The 24,139-nt window shown below is 54.2% G+C and overlaps 8 protein-coding genes across 8 annotated transcripts; 3 read left to right on the forward strand and 5 right to left on the reverse strand.

The window, feature by feature from the left end:
* The first annotated feature begins 15 nt into the window (after positions 1-15).
* Positions 16-2,480, forward strand: P153DRAFT_362978 (uncharacterized protein). The gene is made up of 2 exons (XM_033667265.1): positions 16-950; positions 1,011-2,480. Exons 1-2 carry the CDS (start codon positions 476-478, stop codon positions 2,096-2,098), a joined length of 1,563 nt encoding a protein of 520 aa, XP_033528338.1. The 5' UTR covers positions 16-475; the 3' UTR covers positions 2,099-2,480.
* A 3,451-nt stretch (positions 2,481-5,931) lies between these two features.
* Positions 5,932-6,491, reverse strand: P153DRAFT_381125 (uncharacterized protein; the record flags this gene model as incomplete). Its single annotated transcript, XM_033670014.1, has 2 exons — positions 5,932-6,205; positions 6,307-6,491. The coding sequence occupies 2 exons, from the start codon at positions 6,489-6,491 to the stop codon at positions 5,932-5,934; spliced, it is 459 nt and encodes a 152-aa protein (XP_033528339.1).
* Positions 6,492-7,436: 945 nt separating this feature from the next.
* On the reverse strand, positions 7,437-11,087 carry P153DRAFT_281457 (histone H3-K4 methyltransferase Set1; the record flags this gene model as incomplete). The annotated part of the gene is made up of 3 exons (XM_033663144.1): positions 7,437-7,540; positions 7,593-10,671; positions 10,746-11,087. 3 exons carry the CDS (start codon positions 11,085-11,087, stop codon positions 7,437-7,439), a joined length of 3,525 nt encoding a protein of 1,174 aa, XP_033528340.1.
* Positions 11,088-12,227: 1,140 nt separating this feature from the next.
* On the reverse strand, positions 12,228-13,298 carry P153DRAFT_362980 (6,7-dimethyl-8-ribityllumazine synthase-like protein). Its single transcript, XM_033667266.1, has 3 exons — positions 13,176-13,298; positions 12,941-13,106; positions 12,228-12,882 (listed from the first exon to the last, which is right to left on the reverse strand). Exons 1-3 carry the CDS (start codon positions 13,216-13,218, stop codon positions 12,465-12,467), a joined length of 627 nt encoding a protein of 208 aa, XP_033528341.1. The 5' UTR covers positions 13,219-13,298; the 3' UTR covers positions 12,228-12,464.
* P153DRAFT_362981 (glucosamine-fructose-6-phosphate aminotransferase) lies at positions 13,199-16,044 on the reverse strand. Its single transcript, XM_033667267.1, has 4 exons — positions 15,963-16,044; positions 15,815-15,885; positions 15,495-15,726; positions 13,199-15,438 (listed from the first exon to the last, which is right to left on the reverse strand). The coding sequence occupies exons 1-4, from the start codon at positions 15,965-15,967 to the stop codon at positions 13,668-13,670; spliced, it is 2,079 nt and encodes a 692-aa protein (XP_033528342.1). The 5' UTR covers positions 15,968-16,044; the 3' UTR covers positions 13,199-13,667.
* Positions 16,045-17,678: 1,634 nt separating this feature from the next.
* P153DRAFT_362982 (amino acid transporter-like protein) lies at positions 17,679-20,361 on the reverse strand. The gene is made up of 3 exons (XM_033667268.1): positions 20,344-20,361; positions 18,129-20,279; positions 17,679-18,077 (listed from the first exon to the last, which is right to left on the reverse strand). Exons 2-3 carry the CDS (start codon positions 20,226-20,228, stop codon positions 17,910-17,912), a joined length of 2,268 nt encoding a protein of 755 aa, XP_033528343.1. The 5' UTR covers positions 20,229-20,279; positions 20,344-20,361; the 3' UTR covers positions 17,679-17,909.
* Positions 20,329-21,620, forward strand: P153DRAFT_101773 (uncharacterized protein). Its single transcript, XM_033661862.1, has one exon. The coding sequence runs from the start codon at positions 20,779-20,781 to the stop codon at positions 21,484-21,486; it is 708 nt and encodes a 235-aa protein (XP_033528344.1). The 5' UTR covers positions 20,329-20,778; the 3' UTR covers positions 21,487-21,620.
* Positions 21,621-22,491: 871 nt separating this feature from the next.
* P153DRAFT_381130 (protein prenylyltransferase) lies at positions 22,492-23,568 on the forward strand (the record flags this gene model as incomplete). Its single annotated transcript, XM_033670015.1, has 3 exons — positions 22,492-22,715; positions 22,808-23,194; positions 23,250-23,568. The coding sequence occupies 3 exons, from the start codon at positions 22,492-22,494 to the stop codon at positions 23,566-23,568; spliced, it is 930 nt and encodes a 309-aa protein (XP_033528345.1).
* Between the last annotated feature and the right edge of the window lie 571 nt (positions 23,569-24,139).

Consider the following 24,139-nt stretch of genomic DNA (forward strand, 5'->3'; position numbering starts at 1 on the left):
CAACATTCACATCGCGTCTTCGACCAGGTTCCGTCAACGTCGACAGCTTCTGCCTGCCGCCCGGCTATTACAAGAGGCGTAATATTCTGCTTTGGGTCGCCTAGATTCCCGACGCAGCCTCCAGTACCGCCTATCTATAGTTCCGCCCACGCACCGACCCACAAACAGTGCAACCCGGTCGATAATCAGGACCCAGCACTCAGGTCGTGCAGTCACTTCACCACGCCCCCAAATTCACACGGGCGCCACACGGCATTCTACACGCATCGTTCGTCGGGCGTCAATGGTCACATAAGCTGCCCAACTGCCTCAGCTTCTCCACACAACAAACGTCCCTCCACAAGACAACCTCGACCGCGCTTTGACAGCCCGCAACAACGGAGCCACTTCTCGACCTTTGCCACCCGCGAACCACCAAAACCCCAGCCTCGCACCTGTACACACTTATTTCGGCATCAATTCACGACTGCCCGCCATGGACGAAGAAGCAGTGCTCAACTTCGTCGCCATCACCGACTGCGACACCAACAAGGCGGCCCAGTACCTGCGCTTGACAGATGGCAACCTCGAGCAGGCCATACAACTCTTCTTCGACAGCCCCAATCTCGATTTTGGCGGCCCGCCTGCAGCTTCGGCTCCCGCGCCAAATGCCACCTCGTCCACACAAAATCCTATCAACCTCGATTCAGACGATGACATGTCCGACTTCGACCCCGCTGCTCATACAAATCCACCAGCACAGACTGGGGCGATTGAGGACGACGAAGCCATGGCACGGCGACTCCAGGAAGAGATGTACGGCGCAGGTGGAGGTGGCGGTCAGGACGAAGTTCGTGCGCCTATTGAGCGCCGATCAGAGACTCTGATCGGCCCAGGCTCGAATTGGGGATCGACCGATGCAGACGACGTCGATGCCATGGTTCAGGAGCAGCTCGCTCGCCGCCGAGCAGGTAAGTCTTGCGTGACACGTACAATGCCGACCATTTTACACAGACTGACTCTTCTGACAGGCCGTGCCGGCATCTTCAACCAGCGAACAGGCCAGTCCTCCGTCTGGGACAGCACCGCAGACTCGAGCGCCCGGCGCCGCGAACTGGCTACCGCGACAGGTGGTGCTTCGGAACAATCGTCAAAGATGAGCATGTTGGCAGAGCTGTTCCGACCTCCCTTCGAGCTCATGTACCAAGGCTCATGGGAGAAGGCACGCGACATGGGGAAGGAGCAGGAGAAATGGCTCATCGTCAACATTCAAGATCCAGCAATCTTTGACTGCCAGCTCCTGAATAGGGATATCTGGAGGAACGACGAGATCAAGGCAACCGTGCGAGAAAACTTCATCTTTATGCAGTACGCCAAGGACGATCCACGGGGCGAGCAGTACGTCAACTACTACTTCCATGCCCGAGACAGCATGGATGCATACCCGCACATTGCCATTGTGGATCCCCGGACCGGCGAGCAGGTAAAGGTGTGGTCTGGCCCACCACTTCCAAAGCCAGTCGAATTCCATGCTCAGCTGCATGAGTTTCTCGACCGCTACAGTCTCAACGTCAATGTTAAGAACCCAGTTGCGAAGCGAAAGGCCGAGAGCAAGAAGACGGATGTAGGTCGCATGACAGAGGAGCAGATGCTCGAGATGGCGCTGCAGAACAGCATGGAGAACGACAACCAAGGCCCGAAAGACGACGACCCAGACGCTCTCACAAAAGATGACGGAAAGGGCAAAGCCAAGGCAAAAGAGGCCACCCCGGCACCCGAGACGGAGCCAGAAGATGAAGCCAACGACTCTTCAAATCCTGTCTTCGCACAAATATCCTCGCACAACCCGCACGTTGAGCCCACAATCACCGACCCCAAGATCACAACCCGCATCCAATTCCGAGGACCCTCTGGCCGTCCCATCGTCCGGCGGTTCAACCTCTCCGACCACGTCCGACGGATCTACGAGTGGATCAAGTCCGACTACCCGTGGGAAGGCAAGGAGGGCGCAGAGTTCGACCTGGCCTTTATGGGCAAGAATCTCATTGAGAATCTGGACGTGAACGTTGAGCAGGCTGGGCTCAAGGGCGCAAGCGTCATGGTCGAGTTCACAGAGTAAAAGACTGACAACGAAGCAATTGTCCATCTGGCGTTCACGGATATGGATATGGATTCATGAAAGGGGCGGGTTATACTCAAGTTACGACTCATGCGGCGAAGGGCCAGGTAATGTATTCGAGTACATATGACGCATCGAACAAATGGCATATGAATGGGGATTTGGGGTTTCGGGGTTAGAGTGAGTGAGTGCATAGAAGCCTCTCGTCAGGCAATCATTTGTCTGCTAATACCCTTGCATTCTCTGGGGGGATTCAGGCTTGTTTTCCCATTGATAATCAGACTAAAGATTATGTATGTGTGTGAGTGTGTGTGGTGGAAGCACACGCATTTTTTTATATTTATGACATGTAGAAATTGTAGGCTTTGTATACTCACTCTGCATCCTTCATCTCTTCGTCGTCCTTGACGTGCTCCTTGTCCACAGTGTATCCCAGTTTCTTCCCTATCAGCTCTAATACCTTCGCGCCGTCTAACCGCGCTATGCCCATCTGTGTCGATGTTTGCGCACTATCCCGTCGTCGCGAGTCTTCCTCCTTCTCCGTCTCCTTCCCCTTCTCCGTCTCCTTCCCCTTCTCCGTCTCCTTCCCCTTCTCCGTCTGCGCCACATCACCCTTCTCCTTCCCCACTTCACCCCCCACCTCACCCGCCTTCTTCCTCTGAATCTCCCTCTGCCGCTCCATCTCCTCCTCGACCAACCCGCCCACACCCTTCTGCTTCTCTATCCAAGCGACCGCCGCCTCCTGCGCCAACACCAGCGACTCAAAGTCCGCCATCTGCGTGTTCCTCTCCAGCGGCCCGGCCTCCTGCGGGTCCTCCCTCAGCGGCTTGTGCGGCCGCGACGGGCTCGAATACAGCCCATTATAGATATACTCCATCAGCCGCCACTCGTCCCAGTCGGGGGTATTGCACGGCGACGGGCAGCCATGCACGGTAGTGCGATCGACGGGCGTCGGCGAGAGGACGGTTGCGCCGTTGCGGGTCATGATCGCGGGACACGTGTTGGCGGCCATGTGGGCGGCGCGGCCGAAGAACTTGCACTGGCGGAAGATGATGGCGCGTTCGTAGTGGGGTTGTTCCATGGGCGGTTCCATGTCTAAGGGATGTCGCGTGTTTTCAGGCTGTGGTGCGGGTTGGGTTGTGAGTGTGCTGCGACTGCGGCGGCGGGCGACGGCGAGGTTGTCCATTTCCTGGCGCTGTTTGGCGAGTGCGTCGGCGCTTCGCATGATTCTTTCGTACTTTGAGTCTGAGCGGGCGAGCGGGATAGGAGCGAGTTTTGGGGTTTGGGGTGTACTGCATGGACGGGAGGGAATGACGGCTTTCGATGGCGAAGGCTGTTCTAATTGAAGATCGCGCGCTTCGTCGAGTATCTCGTTCAAAGGCGATGGTTCAGCTGTTCTGAAAAGGGAGCCGAGAGGTTTGTCGTCTGTTCGGATCGGTTCTGCGACTTGATGAGTTGACTGCGCGTTTTCTCCGCGACTGTCGGTAACAACAACGTCTGTCATCGGAGTGTCTGCATTTTCTTGAGCAATCAATCGATCCAGTCGGGCACGAGCGGCTTCCAAGTCTTCTTCTTCTCGCGGTGTGCTACCCGCGGCAGCATCATCCCTCTTCTGCTTCTTAGAAACACTTGGACCGGCCTCAGCGTAGTAACGCCGATGCTGTTCCAAACTGCTGGAGGGCTTCCTCTTATTTGACGATGTGACACCAACAGACACATCCTTTTTAGGGGTCAACTTTGCAGGCCCATTACCAAAGTATCGACTTGCCGCCCTATCTGGATCCTAGCCAGACAGCGACAAGAAATAAAGCGAACGATTTTCATTCTCCCCAGTGCTCTCCATGAAGCCTTTAAGCGCGGCTCGTTGCCTTTCCGCAAGAGTGTTGGTAGGTGCCATCTGCTTGCGAGAATCTCGTTGTTCAATAACCGCCAATGGCCCAGATGCCAATGCAGAGTCTGGATTTTCGATCCAGTTAGCTATCGCAGCTTCCATGTTCCAGTGAAGCGACGCCAGTTGACGGATGGCAGTGTTCTCCTGCTGGCCAGTGACTTCGATGACTTGATCGAGGCTGAGTCGTTGCTGCGGCGAGAGAGATTCTCTCGTGACTGTGGGCTGGACAATGGTAGAGTTTTCAAGTTCTGCAACTTCCGATCGAATTCGGCGGTGCACTGTGGATACTGTAGTGCTCGCGAGCTCGGTAAGCAATCGGTCCTGGTCGATCGTGAAGTTCGCTTGCATTTCGAAGAGGGCATCGGGGATTGGTGAGTCAGTATCTGCCATTCCTTCTATCCGTTGATCGAGCTCTTGTTCAAGGACTGCAACGCCCTCAATTTCTGTGAGTATACGGTTTTGATGGTTCGTGAGAGTACCGTTTTGGCTGGTGTTGCCTCCATTCTCGGATCGAAGGTATTTTCGGACGTCGTCTACGCCATTTGGGCCCTGCATGATTACGCTTAGGAAATCGCGAAGTTCGCTTTTGTATTGATCCGTTAAATTCGCTGCCGCTCTCGCGTGGGTCGTATTTTTTCTTTGCTGCTGGTCTTGCGTCCCGTATAGGTTGATGTTGAGATCAGCATTGAGCTTGTCGGACTCATCGAACTCCTCAGGCTCGTCGAACTCCTCAGACCCGTAGAATCCCCGAGCCTCGTCATAATCCTCATACTCATCAGAAGTATCAGGTTCTTCAACCTCGACATGAACATTCTTCATCTTCGCCCTTTTCCTCTCACTCATCCCCGCGTAGAACTCTTCATCCGCACTAGTCGACACAGATTGCACCTCCCAATCCTTGCCCGGATCTTCATCCCCGTCATCAGAAGCAGCCTCCTCCGTCGCCGTCTCCTCATCCTGCCTAGTCCTAGCCATCCTCTGTTGAATATCCAAATTCTTCTTCTGATCATAAACCAACTGCTTCAAGGCCAATCTGCCCGTCTCGAAAAGATACCTCCACCTCACCCGCTCCGGCCTCGAGCTATCCTTCATCACCATGCGGCGACCATCCTCTTTCATCTTATACCCGCCAAACCAGTCCTCCCTGTCTAGTAGCACGAGCGGCGTAACGAAGACCGGCGCGTCGAAAGCTTGCATGCCGAATGTTCCGCGGAGGAACGGCGTGATGTAGCTGCCGCGCACGTAGTAGACCAGGTCTGTGCCGTTGGCGAAGAACTCCCGGATCAGCACCATGACGAGTCGGCGGGTGGTGTCTGGGTTCGCTGCGACGTGGCGGTCGTATTGGGCGTTGGTGTAGGGCACGCTTTCGAACTCGAAGTGGAGTCTTTTGACGAATCGCAGCTCGGGGTCTTCTAGTTGGCTGTGGGGATTGGTGTTAGCTTGGAGGTGATAGAAGAGGTTGTTACGTTCGTATGGGGAAGTGCTGGCTTACTTGTGGACGATGATTTTGCAGAATGGGTCGCTCATGGCTTGGTCGAAGGATTTGGGGTTCCACAGAAGCGCCATTTCGGATGTCGCTATTGCTATTGATGTTGCCGATGTTGACGAAGATGTAGGAAATAAACACTGTTCAATAGTAGTAAGTCTACGCAGTGACTCTCAATACTGGCGACTGTCGATGTATCTACATGTAGAGAAGGCACATCGATGCAGCGAAGCCAAACTCCGATCTCGAAAGAGGCAAGAACTGTCACAGATCTTGGCATGTATATATGGCATGAGCTACCTGGTTAACTCTCTCACCTCGTACACCATACGATACTATACGCCATACAAGAATTTATTCCAAGAAGCACCAACAACCCCGTCTCCACATGACCTACTCCATCCATCCATCCATCCACCCCAACATCCCCTACTCCATCCATCCCCATCCACCCCCCTAAAACTCAGACATAACCCGCTCATCCCCCACCCTCCTAACAAACACCACCGTCCTCTTCTCAATCCGCCACTCCTCACCCCCATCCCCACCATCCAAACAAACAAGCTCATCCACATACCTCCCAAACGCCTGCAGCATCTCCCCCTCGCGCGGCCCCTGCCCAAAATGCACCGCAACAAAATACGTCCTCGCACTCGCCCGCCTCGCATCCACCTTGCTAAACTCAATGGTCTGCGTAGTCAGATTATGCGAGGTGAGGATTGGTCCGAGACTACTACATGTCAGAATTTCGCAAACGTAACTAGCTAGCTGGGGGGAGAAATTGGGAAGTAGGAAGAGAGATGGGAAATGATGGGAGATGGTACAACGCACCGCTTCTGTATCGCACCACTTATCTCCTCCACGCCGCTCATATGCGTGTTGAAGGGGTAATTTGCAACGACATCAGGCGTGAAGACGGAGTGCAGGAGGGCGAAGTTTTTGGTATCTAGGGCTTCGCAGTAGAGGGATAGGGTGTTGCGGATTGAGAGGTAGGCGAGTGGTGAGGGGGAGGACATTGTGGCGGTTTCTGTTTTTTTGGGGGGGGGGAGGGGATGGGAGATGGGATGGGATATAAGGAGCTTTATGTTATTCGTTTGTTCGGGGTCCGGGACCCCGCTTTGTGGAGTCCGGAGGTGGTGGGTGTGTAGGGGCGGTGATATCTCGGTGTCTTAGCAGATATGGGGGGTTGATGTTGATGCTGGAGAAACGAAGATGCATATGGGAAGAAGTAGAGAGTAGTCAAGATCAGATATTTCGCACACATCCACCTCAACCATAACCGTAGGTACACCACGCCCAACAAAAAACATGCACAAGAACCCATCCTTGTTTTCTATCCACGACATAAATGCCAAATTACATCCATTCATTCAATCAATTGCCTAAATCTAACGACGTAAGCAAGACAAGCCCAGCCCAGCCCAGCCCGTCCGTCCGCACGCACACACACAACCCGCCAACCCACCCACCCATCCATCCCACCCCATTCAGCATGCAGGAGAACAATCCCCTTCCATCCTATCCTCTACGCTAAAAAAGGTAAAAATGGCCCCCGAAAATTGGGAATAGTACACATAATCGAAACACCAAAATGTAATGCAAATACGACCGACTTCGTCTGTCGGCCCGGCAAGAAAGAAAGAGAAGAAAAAGAGAGGGGGGGAAGGGGACCAGACAGGACAGGACAGCAAACGCGAGCGGTGAGAGACGCGTGTCCATGTTTTGTGCCGAAATGATGTATGATAGTGGTGGGTGTCCATTCCGAAGCCAGAATGGGGGAACTGAAGAAACGATAACGCCGGTGTTATGCAGTTTGCCCGCCGAGGAGGGAGGTTGGAGCTGGGAGGCTTTTTTTTGCTCCGTAATAGGGTGTTGAAACAGTGCTCGAGGCATGATGGGGTAGGTCGAACCAAAGCAGTCGATAACAAGTGGAAGACGGTCCGCGGGAGACGTGTAGAGGATCAGTTGAGGAAGCCCTTGCAGCCGATGGAACCGCAGAGACAGGGGATACGGTCTGTAGCGTCCATTTCGCGCTCGAATTTGTAGTCGTAGGTGAGTTCCTCGTCTGTAGGAGAATTAGCATATCATGGATATTGTATTTGAGGAGCGTTGCTTACCTTGCCCAATGTCCCGCAGGGCATAGATGACGATTCGCTTCGTGTTGTCTACGCGGATGATCTTGGCCGTGCAGTTAGGTGTGCAACTGTGGTTGATGAAACGAGCAATGCCACCCATCTTGGTTGCGTCGATGACGGTATCTTCATCAATACGGAAAAGATAGCTAGATCCAACGCCTTGCATGTCGTATTTGACTTCGCGCAGATCGGCAACACGTTGTCGTACCTTCTCCCCGACGTATTCGATAATCATGTCGTTTGCTGCAATGCTTTCCTGGGCGTACAGACCCCAATTATGAATGGCAGATCGATCGAACTTGACGAGCTTCTTCCGCTTCTTAAGCTGATTGAAGCGCAAAGCGTCACCTTCAGCACCACTCATGTTCTTGGAGATATTAATGTCGTTCACCATGCGACGGTTGTTGGCACGATTGGCTCGAGAATTTGCAGTCGAAGTCTTCTGAGAACCAGTCTGGAACTTGAATCCCTCCACTGAGATGACAGTCCGTTCTTCCTGTTTGGCCTGGCGCTGACGTTCCTCGCGTTCTTTCTGGACACGAATACGATGTGGGAGGTATTTCGACTTCTCAGACTCGCGTATCTTCTTGACACCGTCTGTCCTTGCCGAACCAGTTGAGTTTGAAACAAAGTAGCCCTCGATCTTAGTCTCAGTACGAGAGACACCCTCTTCGCCGGGCCGGTTGAGGTGCTTGATCGACTTTTGCTTCCAGGCCCAAGACTGAGCATCCCCAATGTTAGCGGCAGCAATGGACTGCATAGCAGCCTTGAGATGACGCAAGTCTTCCTCGTCTTTGAGCATGTGTTGCCAACCGTCAATATCCATCACCACACTGAGATCATCCTCGACTGTCTTCCGTGGTTCTGTTGTTGAAACGGCCCAGCACACAGAGCCTTGATCGTCGTCGTCTGGCGTCCGCGCAATCATACCTGCTTCTGCAGTCTGTTCTGCCCCTTCAACTTCCGCAATCTCCTCCTCCACAATCGCAATAGCTTCCGAGATCTCCACCTTTGCAGCCTTGGCCTCCTCCTCAAGTTGCTTTTTCGTCTTCTTCTTCGATTTCGGGATCGGTTTCTTCTTGGGAGCCTCGACTTGCTCGGTTGTTTCGATGGGTTTAAGTGCTTCGTCGTCTTGGGTGATGATAACTGTAGGCTCAAGTTTGTCTTCCTGGGCAGCTGCCAATCCAAAGATTGCGTCGGCTTCCTGCTCAATCTTCCGCAACTTTCTGAAACCTTTGAGAGCTTTGTCTGCTTTCTTCCAGATTGGCGAAGAACGAGGGAGAATAGCAAGTACTTGTTCCAACTCTTTCTCCGCCATGTTTTCAGGGTCTTTGTGAATACAATGGGCAAGCAAACTTCGGGCATGCGAATCATCCATCATCTCATCATCACTATCTTCACCCCAACCTGCTGCAAAGCGCCTCCTCTTAGCGCGGTGAGCCCTAGAAGACCCTTCTTCTTCCTCTTCGACATCGGTTGAGGGAGCGCGGCTGATAGGGCGACTCTCCTGCTCCTCTGTAGTACGCGTGAGCGGACTGCGATCTTCGTCGTCCGACTGTTCAGGGCTCTCCAGCAACTCCATCATCTGTCGATGAAGACCGCGTGCAACACGTGGTTTCGGTGCCGATGTCTTTCGTCGCTCGTCTGCAAAGGCGTTCACAATACGCGGAGCCTTCTTTCCACGCCCCCGATTGTGGTCGTACGGAGCAAGCGCCTTTCGACCATAGCGTCCAGCAAAACCCGCAGCACGAGACTTGGGTGTTCCAGCTGCAAAGTGATCCAACCCAGGTACGAGTAGCGAAGAAAGCTGCGATTCGTTTTCCTTGTTCGGCGGATCCGAGATGTTCAGTTTCCGACGCTTGTCCACATGGCGATCAGGGTCCATGAGGTCAAGTAGATGGGGACCGGCAATGCGAGTCTTGATATCGCCCATTAGCTTCTCTGTGAGCTCTTGTCTGAGTGACTCGATACCCGCGACTGCAGGATCCAACAATTCTGCCCTCTCTTTCTTCTCATTTTCCCAATCTTCCTCCTCTTCTTGCGCGATCTGATCCTCAATCGCCTTCTTCTTGTTGTTCGCTACAACGCGCTCCGGACTCGGGCTCCGTTCGTACTGTGGGTCGCCATACTGATTGCACTCCATGTTCATAACATATGTGAACAGAGGAAGCATATGGCACTCCTGGAAGCACCGAACCGCCTCAACTTCACCGCGCTTCGACTCTTCAAAGAGTACGTAGTATCCGGTTTGATCGCAGCGCACAGTAGACCAGTGGAAGTTCTTTAAACGCTTCTTCAGATGTGCAACCGTTGGGGCGAGTACAGGTACGTATGAACTTGCGATGAACAGGTAGGGCTTGCGCTTGAGGGTTGGCTTGATCGGTTCGCGTTCGATAATCTGAGACAGGGCTGCTTTTCGAGACAACGCCTCTCGTGGTATGCGTGTGCGTTTCCCGGAGGGGCCTTTTGGCACGTTCGCCGGCAAATCAAAGCTCCCCGGCGTATCTGCAGTAGGAACCTTTGCTGTTTGCGCCGCAATCTTGGCCCGCAGCTTCTCCTCCTCTTTCCGAGTCTGCTGCACCGCCATATTGACCAATTTCGTACACCTTCGCCCCTCGCGGTCTGTATGCACCCTGACCGTCTGAAGGCCAATACGCTGGTTTGTGCCTTCCCGCTCAGCCCGCTTGGCCGAAGTCGAGGCTTTGACAGCTGCGGTTCTCCGCGAGGCCGGAGTGTCGCGAAATTTGACCAGACATATCCCCAGAGAGCTGCCGTTGTCGGGATGAACCTGGTTCTGCACAGATTCCACCTCGCCGTACGTGGAGAAGAATCCGCGCAATTGCGAATCTGAAGTCAACGGGTCGAATCCTGTCACGACGACTTGAGTAGCAGGCCCTGGGCCACATGATATGCGGGCATCGTAGGAGTAGGGTTTTGCGACATAGGGGGCTATGCGGAGCTTGGTCTTGGGGGCAACCGTGCCCACCGTCTTGATGGCATATTTCCCCGTCGTATAGCCGGCAATTGCCAGCCGCGGGTCGGGTGGAGGAGATGGGTCGCCCTGTGACACAAGTCAAGTTAGCCTTAGCGTCACAGGGCGACCACGTCTGAGTATCAAGTGTAACCATGACATACCTTGTCCACTATCGGCTTGTACACCGGCTGTCTCTGCTGCCTCGCCTTTTTGTCGAGCTTCGTGTCGAGGACGGGGTCGTAGTTCAGGCGCGCGCCCAGCACGCCGTCCGCGGGGAAGACGGAAGTTCGCGTCTCGGGCGGCGTGTTGACGGGCGTGATGGCGTCGGTGCCGTTGGCGAGGGCGCTCGATGGCGGCGCGTGCGAGGAAGAGGCGGTCGCGTGCATCGTCTCATACGTGCGCGTGGTCGGGCGCGGGCTGGGCAGCTTGCCGGGCGGCGACGAGTCTGTGCTGGTCAAGGGAGTGAGAACGTGGAGGGATATGTGCTGGCCCGAGCGCGACATGGCGCTGGCCGACGAGAAAATGGACGAGGCCGACGTGGGCGTCGAGGTGGTCGAGAGGGCGTCGTTCAGCAGCTCGCCGGGGCGCCGCGCATGGTCGTCGGGGGAGGGCGAGGTGGTGCTGTCGGCGGGTGCGCAGCTTTCTCCGGCCGCATATGACGCCGTCGCCGCCGACGTCGAGCGCGACGTGGCAGACGAGCCCGCGCGCCGCGAAGCTGCCCGCCGCAAGTGCCGGTTCTCTCGTTCGCTGCGGCCTTTTCCTGACATCGGCTCTGCACCGCTGCTCCAGTCCCGGGGTCTCGCCGCAGAAAGACACCCGATGGCTAGCGTCCGTGGTATCAGCAGAGCCTGTCCTGCGCCATCACTGTGCAATGCGGGAGCGTGGGGCGTCGGGGCAGGATGGCTGCGTGGCTGTTGCTCGACTCGACGACGCGGGCCTGCAGGCCAGGAACCGGATGGACACTACGCGCGACGGAACGCGATGAAAGCGTGTCAGGCGCCTGGAGACGGCCGGGGCTGCTGCGGTGGGTGGAGAGGGAAATGGATGAGATAGGCGCGCTCTCTACCGTGGCCTTGCACGCGCAGATGGGCTGGTGGCAGGTGATGACCGTTTTGTTGGAATGTCAGTTCGAGGTGAAGTGCACCGAATCCCGGCCCGCCAAGCAATCTTAGAGGGAATAGGGGAGGAGCCTTCGTCACCAACCATCCCGCAACCAAACCGCTCTCACACCTCAACGTGAAGCATCGCCAAGTCCTGCATCGCCTCCTGCATTGCTTCTGTCGCCTGTATATCCACTGTGTCGCGAACGCGCAACGAGTCCTGCTGCATCTCCCAGCCTCCAACGTCATCGCCGACCGCATCGCATCAACATGCTCCAACACGAAGGACTTGGTGGCAGTGAAATATGTAGACTGGCATGGACTACCGTGTAACCCAGTGTTGAAGAAGATATGGACCAGCATCTAGCGACACCACTGTCCTTTCACAATGGCCCAGACTTCGATTCCAAGTCGATCCAACTCACGTGAATGTAGACGTTCAATTACGACACGGCACGACATGCAACGGTCTCAAGCCACCCAGCCTGCATCGAAAAGAACCCAACGCGACTATCCCTACGCGCGACAGACACTCGATCCTTGCGGTAGTTCTGAGCAGCAGCGCATGCTGAATTAAAGTTTTGGGAATATTTGAGGGTTAAATATCCGGTCCCCGATAGAACACGCAACTATCGTAGTACAGGGAAATCTGACAGAATGTGTGACACAATTGGGCTGTCATGAAGAGCCTGTTTCGTGCACGACGAAAAGAGAGCAACAGAACGGTCATCTAGCAATCATTTGCTTGTGTCCGTACAACCAGTCCACCTTGACATCCCTTCAATCCACATACTTTCCCTCAACCCACCCCTTCCTCTTAACCCCCAACTCCACCGCCGCACTCCCCCAATCCAACCCATGATTATGCCCCTCATCCCCGCCCTTGCCCGCAATCCCCGCGCGATTCAGCCCCTGCTCCTCACTCAACAGCGTCAACAGGCCAAAAATGACCGGCACATTCCCCTCGAGCTGCAACCGCATCAGTCCGTGACTGACCGCATCAGCAATGTACTCGAAATGCATTGTCTCGCCCTTGATAAGAACACCGATAGCGATGATAGCGTCAAAGGGCGACGTGGCGGTCGCGGGCTTGGGCGCGAGGGACAGCGAGGAGAGGTCCGAGGTGGAGCCCAGGAGGTCGGCGGCGGCGCCTACGATGCCTGTGGACGACGACTGGACTTGGGAGGCGGAGTAGAGTCTGGATGTCTTGTCAGCGCATCAATGGCTTGTACAAGAAGTCTGGAAGGGTGTTTTACTGCTTCACGGCATAGGGCAGCTCGTAGCTTCCTGGCACGCTCTGAATGACAATGTTGTCTTCCTTGACGCCGGCGTCAGCAAGCGCCTTCTTCGTGCCGTCGAGCAGCGCGTCGATGAGCTTCGTGTTCCATCGTGCGTGGATGATGCCGATGCGCAGGCCAGAGCCTGGGGAAGCTGTCAGCTCGAGCTCGTGTAGCTGTGAGAGTCAGAGCGGGGTGTAAGCTGGGATCGTACCGTCGTACGTCTTGGGGGCGCCTGGTCCTTTGAGGGGGGCCATGTTGAATATGTGTTTAAGGTGAATCTAGATCGAAGCTAACCAAGATACGGTTATGTGACACGGGTATCGAAGTGGTGGTTATCGATCGTTGCTTGGTGGGGAATGCAGGAACGCAACTCACTCCATCGTCTAAGCCCAAGCGAGCTGCCCCGCAATCGCGACAGGGATCCTGCATGGCGTCATCACGCGAAACAGCGTCGACAGGGACGCGAAACATCACGAGCAGATCACCATCTCTGAACACGAACTCGCGTTTGAAGAACAATAAAATTTCCATTTCAGGCTGGTATCTCCGCTCGAGCAGACCCGCTCCAAAGCTCCTACATCATGTCGTCTCTTAACGTCAATGTTCAACTCCGTGATTGCATCCAAGAGGTTTCATAACTCCAGTCGAACCCAAGGCATTTCCAGCCAATCTACCACGCCAAATCAAATTACTCTACAAGCCCTTACTCGACCGTGACCGACTTGGCGAGATTACGGGGCATATCGACGTTGAGACCCTCGGCAACCGCCATCCAGTAAGCCATAAGCTGCAGAGGGATGACGTTGATCAGACCCTGCAAGCAGTCGACGTTGCTGGGTACCTCGATCTTGTCTGTCTTGTCTGTGGGGAACTCGGGGTCGTTCTCGTTGCAGATGATGATTGGTCGTCCGCTACGGGCAATGACCTGCTGGTAGGCATTGAGCGACTTGGCGAAGATGTCGTCACGGGTAAGAATCATAACAATGGGAAGGTTCTCGTCGACGAGAGCCAAGACACCGTGCTTGAGCTCTCCAGACATGACAGCCTCGCAGTGAAGGTACGAGATCTCCTTGATCTTGAGCGCACCCTCGAGGGCAGTGGCGTGCTGAGAGCCACGGCCGAGCAACAGCAAGCTCTTCTGGTCCTTGAACCTCTGGCAAAGCTTCTTGATGGGCTCGTCCAGCTTGAGCACCTCCTTGAACTGCTCTGAGATCTTGGTGAGACCGTCCATGATCTCCCCACGCCTCTGCTGCTTCGACGCACGGTCTTCGCTGAGGGACAGCGCGAACATGACCATGCAGACGAACTGAGAGGTGTAGGCCTTGGTAGAGGCAACACCGATCTCAGGGCCGGCGTTGATGTGAACACCGCAGTGGGTGAGGAGGGAGATGGAGGAACCGACGTTGTTGACAATACCAACGGTCAGGGCACCGCGCTCCAAGCAGTAGCGGAGGGCCATGAGCGAGTCGGCAGTCTCGCCAGACTGGGAGACGAAGACGCAGGTGTCGTCACGGAAGACGGGTGCCTTACGATCCAAGAAGTCGGAGGCCAGCTCGACGGCAATAGGGATCTCGGTCAACTCCTCAAAGATACCACGCACAGCCATGCAAGAGTGGAAGGATGTACCGCAAGCGATGAAGATGATCCTGCGGCATCGTCGGATGGTAGGGAGGTATTGGCGAAGACCACCAAGCGTGACGGTCTTGTTCTTAGCATCGAGACGACCACGCATGGCGTTGACAACCGACTCGGGTTGCTCGAAGATCTCCTTCTGCATAAAGTGGTCGAAGCGGCCTTTCATAATCTCCTGAAGCTGGATCTCCAGAGTCTGGATGGTACGGACGTTGGAAACACCGTCGTCCTTGTTCAGGCGGTGGATGTTCAGGGAACCCTCGTGGATGTGTGCAATGTCGTCGTCCTCGAGGTAGAGAACCTTCTTGGTGTGCTCGACGATGGAGGCAGGGTCGGAGGAGAGGAAGAACTCGGTGGGCATGGGCACACCGTCGTCCGAGAGGAAAGCGCGAGACTGCGATCGGTGCAGGAGCGACTTGTCGGGGGGTGCGAGCAGAGTGTTGGACTTCTTGATCGCAACGTTGTGGGACGCATCTTCGGCGGGCAGAGCACCATCACCCTCGTACTCGACATCGACGAAGTCGACCTTCATCTTCTTCTGTGTGCGCACACCAATGACAAGGGGCGAACCCTTGCGGGCAGCAACGACCTCATGGGGGAAGTGGACGGACTTCAGGAGAAGACCGAAGGCTCCCTGGAGCTCCTTGATGACCGTCTTGACGAGGGCGGGGAAGCTGAGCTCGGGGTGCTCATTGTAGATGTACTTTGTGAGCTTCGCAATGGCCTCGGTGTCGGTCTCCGTCTCGAACTTGTAGCCCTTGCTCTCGAGCAGAGTCTTCAGCTCCTTGTAGTTTGTGATGATGCCGTTGTGCACGACGGAGAATTCCCAGTTGGGGTCGGACCTGCATGGGACGCGTCAGCCTGATGGTGAAGTTGCATGCGGGGTCGGCCAACATACCTGTGGGGATGGCAGTTGACGCGCGATGGCGGGCCGTGGGTGGCCCATCGTGTGTGGGCAATGCCAGCGTGCGAGTCGAAGACCTTGGTCAGGTCGAAGTCCTGCTCGTCGACGAGCTTCTTCAGCGAGGCGACCTTGCCGACCTCCTTGACCGCCAACACCTCGTTCTTCTTGTCACCGTCGATGGCCAGACCAGCCGAGTCGTAGCCGCGGTACTCTAGACGTGCGAGGCCTGCAGAGAAGTCATGTTAGCCATGTCTCCCCATGGTCCCACTATTCTGCCACTGCTTGCGGAAGGTGTGACGACGAGGGGAACTTGCCATTGATGAGTGTGTCGAGAATGTACTTCCTGTCCTTCTCCACCAGGTAGTTGATGTATCCGAAAATTCCGCTGGACACGTCGTCGTTAGCTTCTGCTCTGCTCTGCACGTCCACCACGGCTCACAAAGAAGCGGGGCAGCAACTTACCACATGGCGAGGTAACGAAAGAAGTGTGTAAGACGTAAAAGCAAGCGATGGTAGGGTCGTCGAGAGCAATTGGAGCTGGGGAGAAGGGTACGGGTAGATGGAGAGAGCAGATGATGTGAGAAGAGCAAAAACAGCGGTGTTTGTGAGTAGCTTTATATCTCTACCAGCCAAGCAAGCTGTGCATGCCCCCAGTCCCCACATCCCTCAACTAGTCGCGTCAGCGGTCTCTTGCATAGACCCGGCGCCGCCTGTTTGAGACTAAACCGCCATCCTTCAATAATTTCCGTGTCGTGCCTGCAACCCTACATGGATACCACACGCCCTGTCAACAGCAGCGTATCCATGCCTTTCTCTGCTAGGCCCAGCTCTCCTATTAGGTCACCTATGTCGACTTGAGTCCTGCCATCGGAGCTAGCGAGCTCTGTAACCAATCGCGGATCGTCTTGTTCCTGATCTACCGCTATCGATTGCTCCGGAACAGAGGGCGCAGCACTCAAAAATATCTAGCGACAAAAATAGCATCATGTCACCTTTTTTCTTTCAACGTCGGTTCACGATGCCACGCGGCGAACACGCTCGTGTTCAGCGAGTGGCGCCGACATGTTGTGGCCAGCATGCAGCATCGTTCCATACTAGGGTTGCTTAGGAAAGATACTTCTAATCCCGCCCAAGCACAGCTCAACATTTCGATATAATGAATGGCGACGTCAGCAGCTGCTGCATCCTACTCGTATACAGCCTCACAGTGGGCGACCTGTCCCAAACCGGGAGGATTAGCCGCCTCCAGCTGGTGGAATTATTTAAGTTTTGGAATGGTCTGCATCGACCTCGTACTGAGTGAACCCAAACGAGCGACATACTATGCGTCTCCGATTCATTGCCGTCAATCACGAGTTCACCTACCGGCATAAGTCTCGCTGTTATCACTGAACTGAGGGGGTCTTGCCGTTGTCACTGAGGATTGCGTTCGTGGCGGCAATGCGTGTCGTTCTCACCGCATCGGATAACGGGCTTGGTTCAGATTCTCTCAGAGTACACATATGCAAGTAGCGATACGACAAATGTGCTCAAACCCGCCATGCCGGGCGGTGTACACACAACATATTCCACAACATCTCACCACGCTCGTGACACTAAACGTGAATGTCATCAGGCAAGCTGACATTGAACCCAGCTCCTCGGTGAGCAATCCTCACCTCCACATTCGCAGCGATCCGATGTTGAGCCCCATCGCAGATGTACGGTGAACACCCTGCTACGCTACTGCACACTTCTCGCGTAGGAACGCTTAAATCTCTGCAAGGGTATTTGCAGGCCGGTTCGAGGAAAGCGTGCTTATATAGTGCGTCAGTAGACCGCCGTGCGCTTATGCTACTTTTTGGATCTGACATCTCGACGTGGCGTTTGTCGTTGTTCAGCCGCATCTCAGCCTTATATCGGTATATGCGAAGTACAACTACGCACAACCATGGTTGGCGTGTTTGACGTATGCTGCTATACGAGCGATCGTCCGTCGAACGAGCAAATCAACTCGACATCGTGACATCACGCGATATGCAAAGCTTGGTGAATGGTCGAGTCTGACAATCCATCTTTACCGCACCCTTACCACTTCTCCATTGTCTTCAACGCCGGACTAGAAAATAGCAGTGACAAGCGTCCAGATATCGGACCGAGCGAGTCTCCAAATTCATGCATGCTTTTGGAAGCGTCAATGTCAACCACACCACGGTAGAATATTATTGTGACAAGACTACCTACGCACGGATATAAGCTCAAATCTTTCAATCTAAAATGGCCCACGATGACGGAAAGATCCTACGCCTCTCCCTCGAACAACAATCAGATGATACAAACAACCAAATATCCAAGCACCTCCTCGCAAACAATGCCGCGAGCAATGCAGATAAAAACAACGCAATTACCAAGTCCAGTCTAACCGTCAGCTTATCTGCCATCGCAGTACCCAGGCGCCTTGGGCGCACCCCCTTCTATCCAACCGTTGATAGTAAGAGTAGTAGTATACACCATACCCACAGCGCCAACGATGCAAATCAAGACATCCAACGCACGTGCATACGTCGTGCGCGCACACGCTCTATAATGAAGCAAAGGCTGTTCGCAAGTCAGTCAAAGATCTTAATACAAAACTCCACATGGACTTACAGGGTAAATAAACACCAACGGGATGCAAGCAAAGCTGCCCACGAGACTGACAAACTTGTCCAAATCACCCGCACCGGCCCAAGCCAGCATAGCACAGAACACCACCATGGAGAAGCGGAAGAAGTTCTTCTTCCACTTGACGAAGGGGTTGTATTTGCCTGTTCGACTGAACAGCTGCTGGCTGGTGATTTCGATGGCGGGGTAGATCTGCAATGGAGTGGAGAGGAGGATGGCGAGGGAATAAATAAACTGCACGCCGTTGACGAATTTGTTGTCTTGGGGCATATTGAGGAGAACGACAGTCTTTGTTTTCGACCCAAACGCAGCGTACGACAAAGCGCCTGCGCTGAGGAAGATGACGGTGATGATGATCATGACGACTCCGAGGACCTTGGGAAACTTCTTCGGGTCTTTCATACTGCTCTGAATAGGAATGACAAGGCCAATGCCTTCGAATGTGAAGATGGCCGTGCCAATGAAAAGGGTCCAGTCCTTGGGATTGAAGTTGGCAATGTCGGAAATGCCGCCTTGATCGACAATAGTGAAGAGATCGTAGTAGTACAAATACACAAGTCCAAGAAGAATGAATGCATCTGCAATGAGAGCAAGCTTCTGGATATGGTTGATGTTGCGATAAAGCGAAAGCGGCAAGAAGATGGCCATCTGCATCAAGATCATGTACTTGATGTCGATGTACGTTCTGCAGTTCGACACTGCCAAAACGAATGCTTGCAAGTTTTCGGAAACGAAGACAATATAGGCAGACGAGAAGCCTATCTGGGAGATAACGAGCGAGAAGTTGATAAGGTTGCGCATCCACTTGCCGTAGAGATGGAAGCCCATGTCACCAAACGAAGCCTCAACGGCAAGACGAGTAGAGACGAGCAAAACGAAGCACGTGTAAGACAAGCCAGCAACGCCAAGAAGAACGATGTTCGAGAAGAGCATACCACCGTTGAGGAAAGCTCGAGGCAAGAACAGTACACCAGTACCAACAAAGGACTTGAGGAGCAGCATGGCTGCGCCTGTAGGGCTGCCAGTGCCTGTCTGCTTGGGCTTACGCCTTCTCCGCTTCCCGGGTGTCAGCAGGGCACTCGATTCGCCATACTCACGATCTTCGTCTTCTGAGTGTTCACCCGAATCCAGAGCGTCCGATGAAAAGTATTCGTCGGGTCCCAGAACTTCGTCGTCTTCTTCGAGGGATTCTCCAGCGAAGTGTCCGTAAAGAGTGAGAAATTCAAGGAAGTTACTCGTGAAGACTTGAGGTTGCGGTCGAGACTGTTGGATTGTTCCATAGCCAGAGGGGCCTGGCGCAGGCGAGGGACTGGCGGCGGCTCTGCGCAAATAGTTACGTCGAAAGCCTCCCGGTTGCCTGATGGAGTCGATGTTCAGTTCTTGGTCATCCTGACGCGGACGAGACGAGTGAAAGCTCTTGCTGCGTTGCATTCTGCCCCGTTCCTCGGCCTGCTGCTGCTCGCTCCATCTGTATATCTGCCTCGTAATGTCTCCGCCCTGGAGCTGCAGACTCGAGAATTCCTCGTCTTCGTCGTTGGCGCCTCCTCTCCCCTGTGATTGCGCATCGTCGTCGCCTATGAATCCACGGTTCGACCTGCTAGGCGATCCAAATTGACCGACCAGATGTCGACGCACGATCTCGGGGTCTTCGAACGGCGCGGGAGAGCGGCCTCGACCATCGAAGGATCCGTAGTTGCTTGGTGGGCCGCGGGAGGAGGACGCTACCGGCGCCAGAGCAGGTGATAGCGGCTGTACAGGTGGTGTACCAAATCGTGGAGGGCTCCCGCCGAACGACTCTCTCAAGGCCGAGGACAGGGCTGACGTCCCTGGGCCAGGCAGCGACGACTGCTCGACGCGTCCGGCGAGCGGCGTCTGTGAAGGTGTGTCTTCGCGCTGGGCTGGTGTTGGTATCTGGCGCACAGATGGCGTGCCATTCTGGATAGAGGCAACAGGCGAGCCCAGTCGCGCAATAGACTCTCTACGCGACACAGATTGTGACTCTGTTGGTGAGATTTGGCCAGGTTCTCGCGACGACGAAGGAATCGCCTGAGCCTCCGACAACTCCGGTGGGCTGCGTGGTGGCATTTTGGCCTTCAAATCGCGAACCACCTGCGTATAACGCTGGCGATGAATTAACTAGAACACGCGATACGAGTTAGATACGCGAACATTCAAGAATCTACAGGCTGTGAAAGCATACCCAGGGTTTCTTAGGCGGTACACACGGCGGCCCCATAAGATGAAAGTGATGAACAATGAAGAAACGATAGCAACGGAAAGCCGTTGTTCGAGTCGTGGACTGCTACGGCTGTGAAGTCATTTGTCTAGTGGCTAGCGCGTGGGGTGCCCGCGTGGGATTGGCACCTGACGTTGCTCCTTCCCTGCCAGCGAACAAAAGCTAGCCGCGAGACCCCGCGAGACCCTACCTTGTGAACGCCAGATAAGACAACGTAGTCAAGTGTCGCCAGCGTCATCACTTCGCTGTCATGTTGTTAAATGCATCTCTCCTCTGTCCTCATCATGCATCACTCACCAGAGCTGGTTGACAGGAGCAGGCACATTCATCAGGACCTATAAGATGGATGGATCAAGGCAAAACTTGTAACGCAGATCATTACTTTTTAACGTTCAGAATATGACCGGTGCCGACGATACCTCGCGAACCACACAAATTATGCCGAAGCCGCGTTCGACTTTTGCAGTACACACAGCAAGAGACGATGCTGAAAGCTTAAGCCAGCCTTCTTTCCACCAGGCCTCATCTCTACGTACCGGGGACATGTCGCTCCTTCCATATAGCAACTTCCAAGAGCTTCAGGAGGCTATTAGTGATGGGATTACGGAAGAGACGGACTTGAACATCAAATACACGAAGACGCAGTTCTCTCGAACATCACACACTGCGCAGTCAAAGTCGTCTAAGGAGCCCTTCAAACCCAGACCTGGAGCCCCCCCGAGACCAGCGGAATGTACAAACAAGCAAGGCACCTTTTCAAGTATGTTTGTGACCATCACATTCAACGTCTTCAGCATCTTGGTATCCTTGTACTTTGGTTCTATACTAGGTCAAACTGGTATTATGGACATATTGGGAATGCTGTGCATGTACTATGCCATCAATCTCTTGACTACCATGTTAGTTCCATCTATTGCAACTCATGGCACTGTCAATGGCAGAGGTGCCTACTATCTCATCTCAAGGAGCCTAGGACTTGAATTTGGCGGAGGTGTGGGGCTCGTCTTTTCCAAGGACAACTTTCTCTGGGTTAAGACTGACTTCCGCTCTGTACGTCTTGCTCATCCTCGCCCTCGTAGCACCGGTAGGACGCGAAAGATTAGATGAGAATACAAACGTCAATCAACTTATAGATCTTTCATCCTTCCACACAACATCCCGAGTCAGAGGCACATCATCCGAATCATGGTGCAGTATGGTGTGCTTTGGAAGGCTATGAGTCTTCCCAACACCTCGAAAAGTCGTCGTATCAGCAGAGGCTCTTGAACCTTCTCTCATGTTTGTGGAGACAGCCTGTCCCGCAGAGGAGACGAGAGACTACGTGGCTACTGCCACCGTTTAGTAATCCGCCACGTAACAAGGACTAGTCTGACCTATGTGTTGGTGGCCAACAGCCCCATCTCTTCGCAGATTACCCGACAGAAACTCTCCCGCCTCCGGATACCGCGCTTCCATTCAAGACCTGCCTCATCGCGCCCGACATCTCATATTGAACAAGCTCATACGTCACCAATCTGACAACACAACGGTGGTCTTCGCAGCGCTACCGAGCCTGACGGAAGATATTTGAGAGACTGAGGCTCAGAGTGTCCCGTACGTCAATGACCTGGAGGCATCGTGTCAGAGGCGCCCCCTGTGCCATTGGTGCATGGTAAAAGCATGACGGCTACTGCGGATTTCTAATTACGGCATTGGTATGGTATTCTAAATTAGGATAATATGAACTTGTTCACACAGTATAGACCGTATGGTTTAGATAATTGTCTGAAGATATTTGTTGTTTATGTCGATAAGAGAGACCCTTGGGAGATGGCAGGGGCGCCCTTCGCGTGAAGTCAATTGCGGGGCAAACATGCACACCTCTGTTTGTCACGACATACGAACAATGGTAGGAATAGTGCATAGAGCATGATGGCTGAGCAAATAGCTTACCATTGTTTGGAAATGGTTCAAAGAGGCACGGGTCCCGCCAAGCGGCAGTCATCGAGTTGAAGACCGCCCCACCAGGGTCTTTAACAGCTTCCTACACACCATCTTCTGGCCCGTTTCCGCTTTTTTCCTGCAATTGTCTACAAAACGTAAACACACATCCCGACGCCTAGTGAACAAAAGATGGCGCCAAAATACTACCACAACGACGAGGCATGGGCAGACATCGAGCCTCTCCCACAAGACGACGGCGGAATGCACCCGCTGGCCGCGATCGCATACACGGAGGAGTACAGCGAGGCCATGGGCTACCTGCGCGCGGTAATGGCGAAGAACGAGTTCAGCGACAGGGTCTTGGGGCTCACAGAGCACATTATTGGCATGAATCCAGCGCATTACACTGTGTGGTGAGTCTTCTCGTGCGGAGGTTGCGGCGAACGCGGAGGAGAGATGACGCGCACAACACAACACAAGACTGACGCGACCCAACCCAACACAGGCTCTACCGCGCCAAAACAATCTCCCAGCTCGGAAAGCCACTGAAAGATGAAATCGCCTGGCTCAATCCCACCGCGCTCAAACATCTCAAGAACTACCAGATCTGGCATCACCGACAGACCATCATCGATGCGCTCGGCTCGTCCGAAGGGGAATCCAAGTTCGTAAATACTATGCTGGAGCAGGACTCGAAGAACTATCATGTGTGGAGCTACAGGCAATGGCTGGTGAAGCGCTTCGACCTGTTTGACAAGCCTGAGGAGCTGGCGTGGACGGAAAGCATGATTGATGCGGATGTGAGGAACAACTCTGCCTGGAACCACCGGCACTACTTGGTCTTTGGACGCGGAGAGAAGCCAAGCGAGGAGGTCGTAAAACGAGAGCTTGAGTACGTCTTGAGAAAAGCCGAAGAACATAGCATGACGATACTAATCGCAGCCCAGATATACCAAAACCGCCATCCGCAAAGCACCCCAGAACCAGAGTCCATGGAACTACTTGCTCGGCATCGTTCGTGCCGCGCAACTTCCAAAGTCGACACTCAAGGAGTTTGCCCTCGAGTTTGCGGACTTGCAAAGGCCAGACGAGATCTACTCAAGCCATGCGCTTGATCTTCTCGCAGACATCTATGCAGAGGATGGTGGTAAAGACGAAGCAGAGAAGGCGTTGAGTCTGTTGGCGACAAAGTACGATCCCATCAGAGCGAATTACTGGAATTTCAGAAAGGGCCTGCTGGCAGAGCCGAAGCTCACAGCAGCGTAGGACTACATGGGAGTAGGCATAGGTAGGTAGAGTGACGGTGCATAATGATACCCAGTTAGCGTTTTTGCGTTTCTGCGTTTCCGATCCAGAAAACAAAAAGAACACCATAACTACACTCCCCAGAGCACGTGTAGCCCCATCGTGATGGTGCAAGGACGCGTGCGAGCAAGATTTTCCACGATCAATTCGCGCAGTACACATGCCTTTCCCTCCCTTCACGCCGAGTTTCCCGTCGGACAACCCCCCGGCCGCGCGCTCGCACATGACGCCGACGAAAACCCGCCATCCCCATGCCATCTCCACACGCCTAAAACCACGAACCATGTTTTTTTCTTTCTTTCCAGAAAACCCACGGGTTCCACTTTCTGCTTCGATTCAAGCGCCCGTCGAATGCGCGGTGCAGCTCGCGGCCCCCGTAATAGTGCCGCCGATACCCGCGTTAGGAAAGTGTATCCACACCGGTACACTTACGCTTTCCTGGTTCCTTATCGGGGATGCTATGGGGTAAGCGTAGGGTCATGCGAGGGAGTTATAGGGTAATTGATATCGAAAATTCTCAAGATGGGGTTGT

The sequence above is a fragment of the Dothidotthia symphoricarpi genome (assembly GCF_010015815.1).
Source record: "Dothidotthia symphoricarpi CBS 119687 unplaced genomic scaffold P153scaffold_2, whole genome shotgun sequence".
Classification (NCBI taxonomy): domain Eukaryota; kingdom Fungi; phylum Ascomycota; class Dothideomycetes; order Pleosporales; family Dothidotthiaceae; genus Dothidotthia; species Dothidotthia symphoricarpi.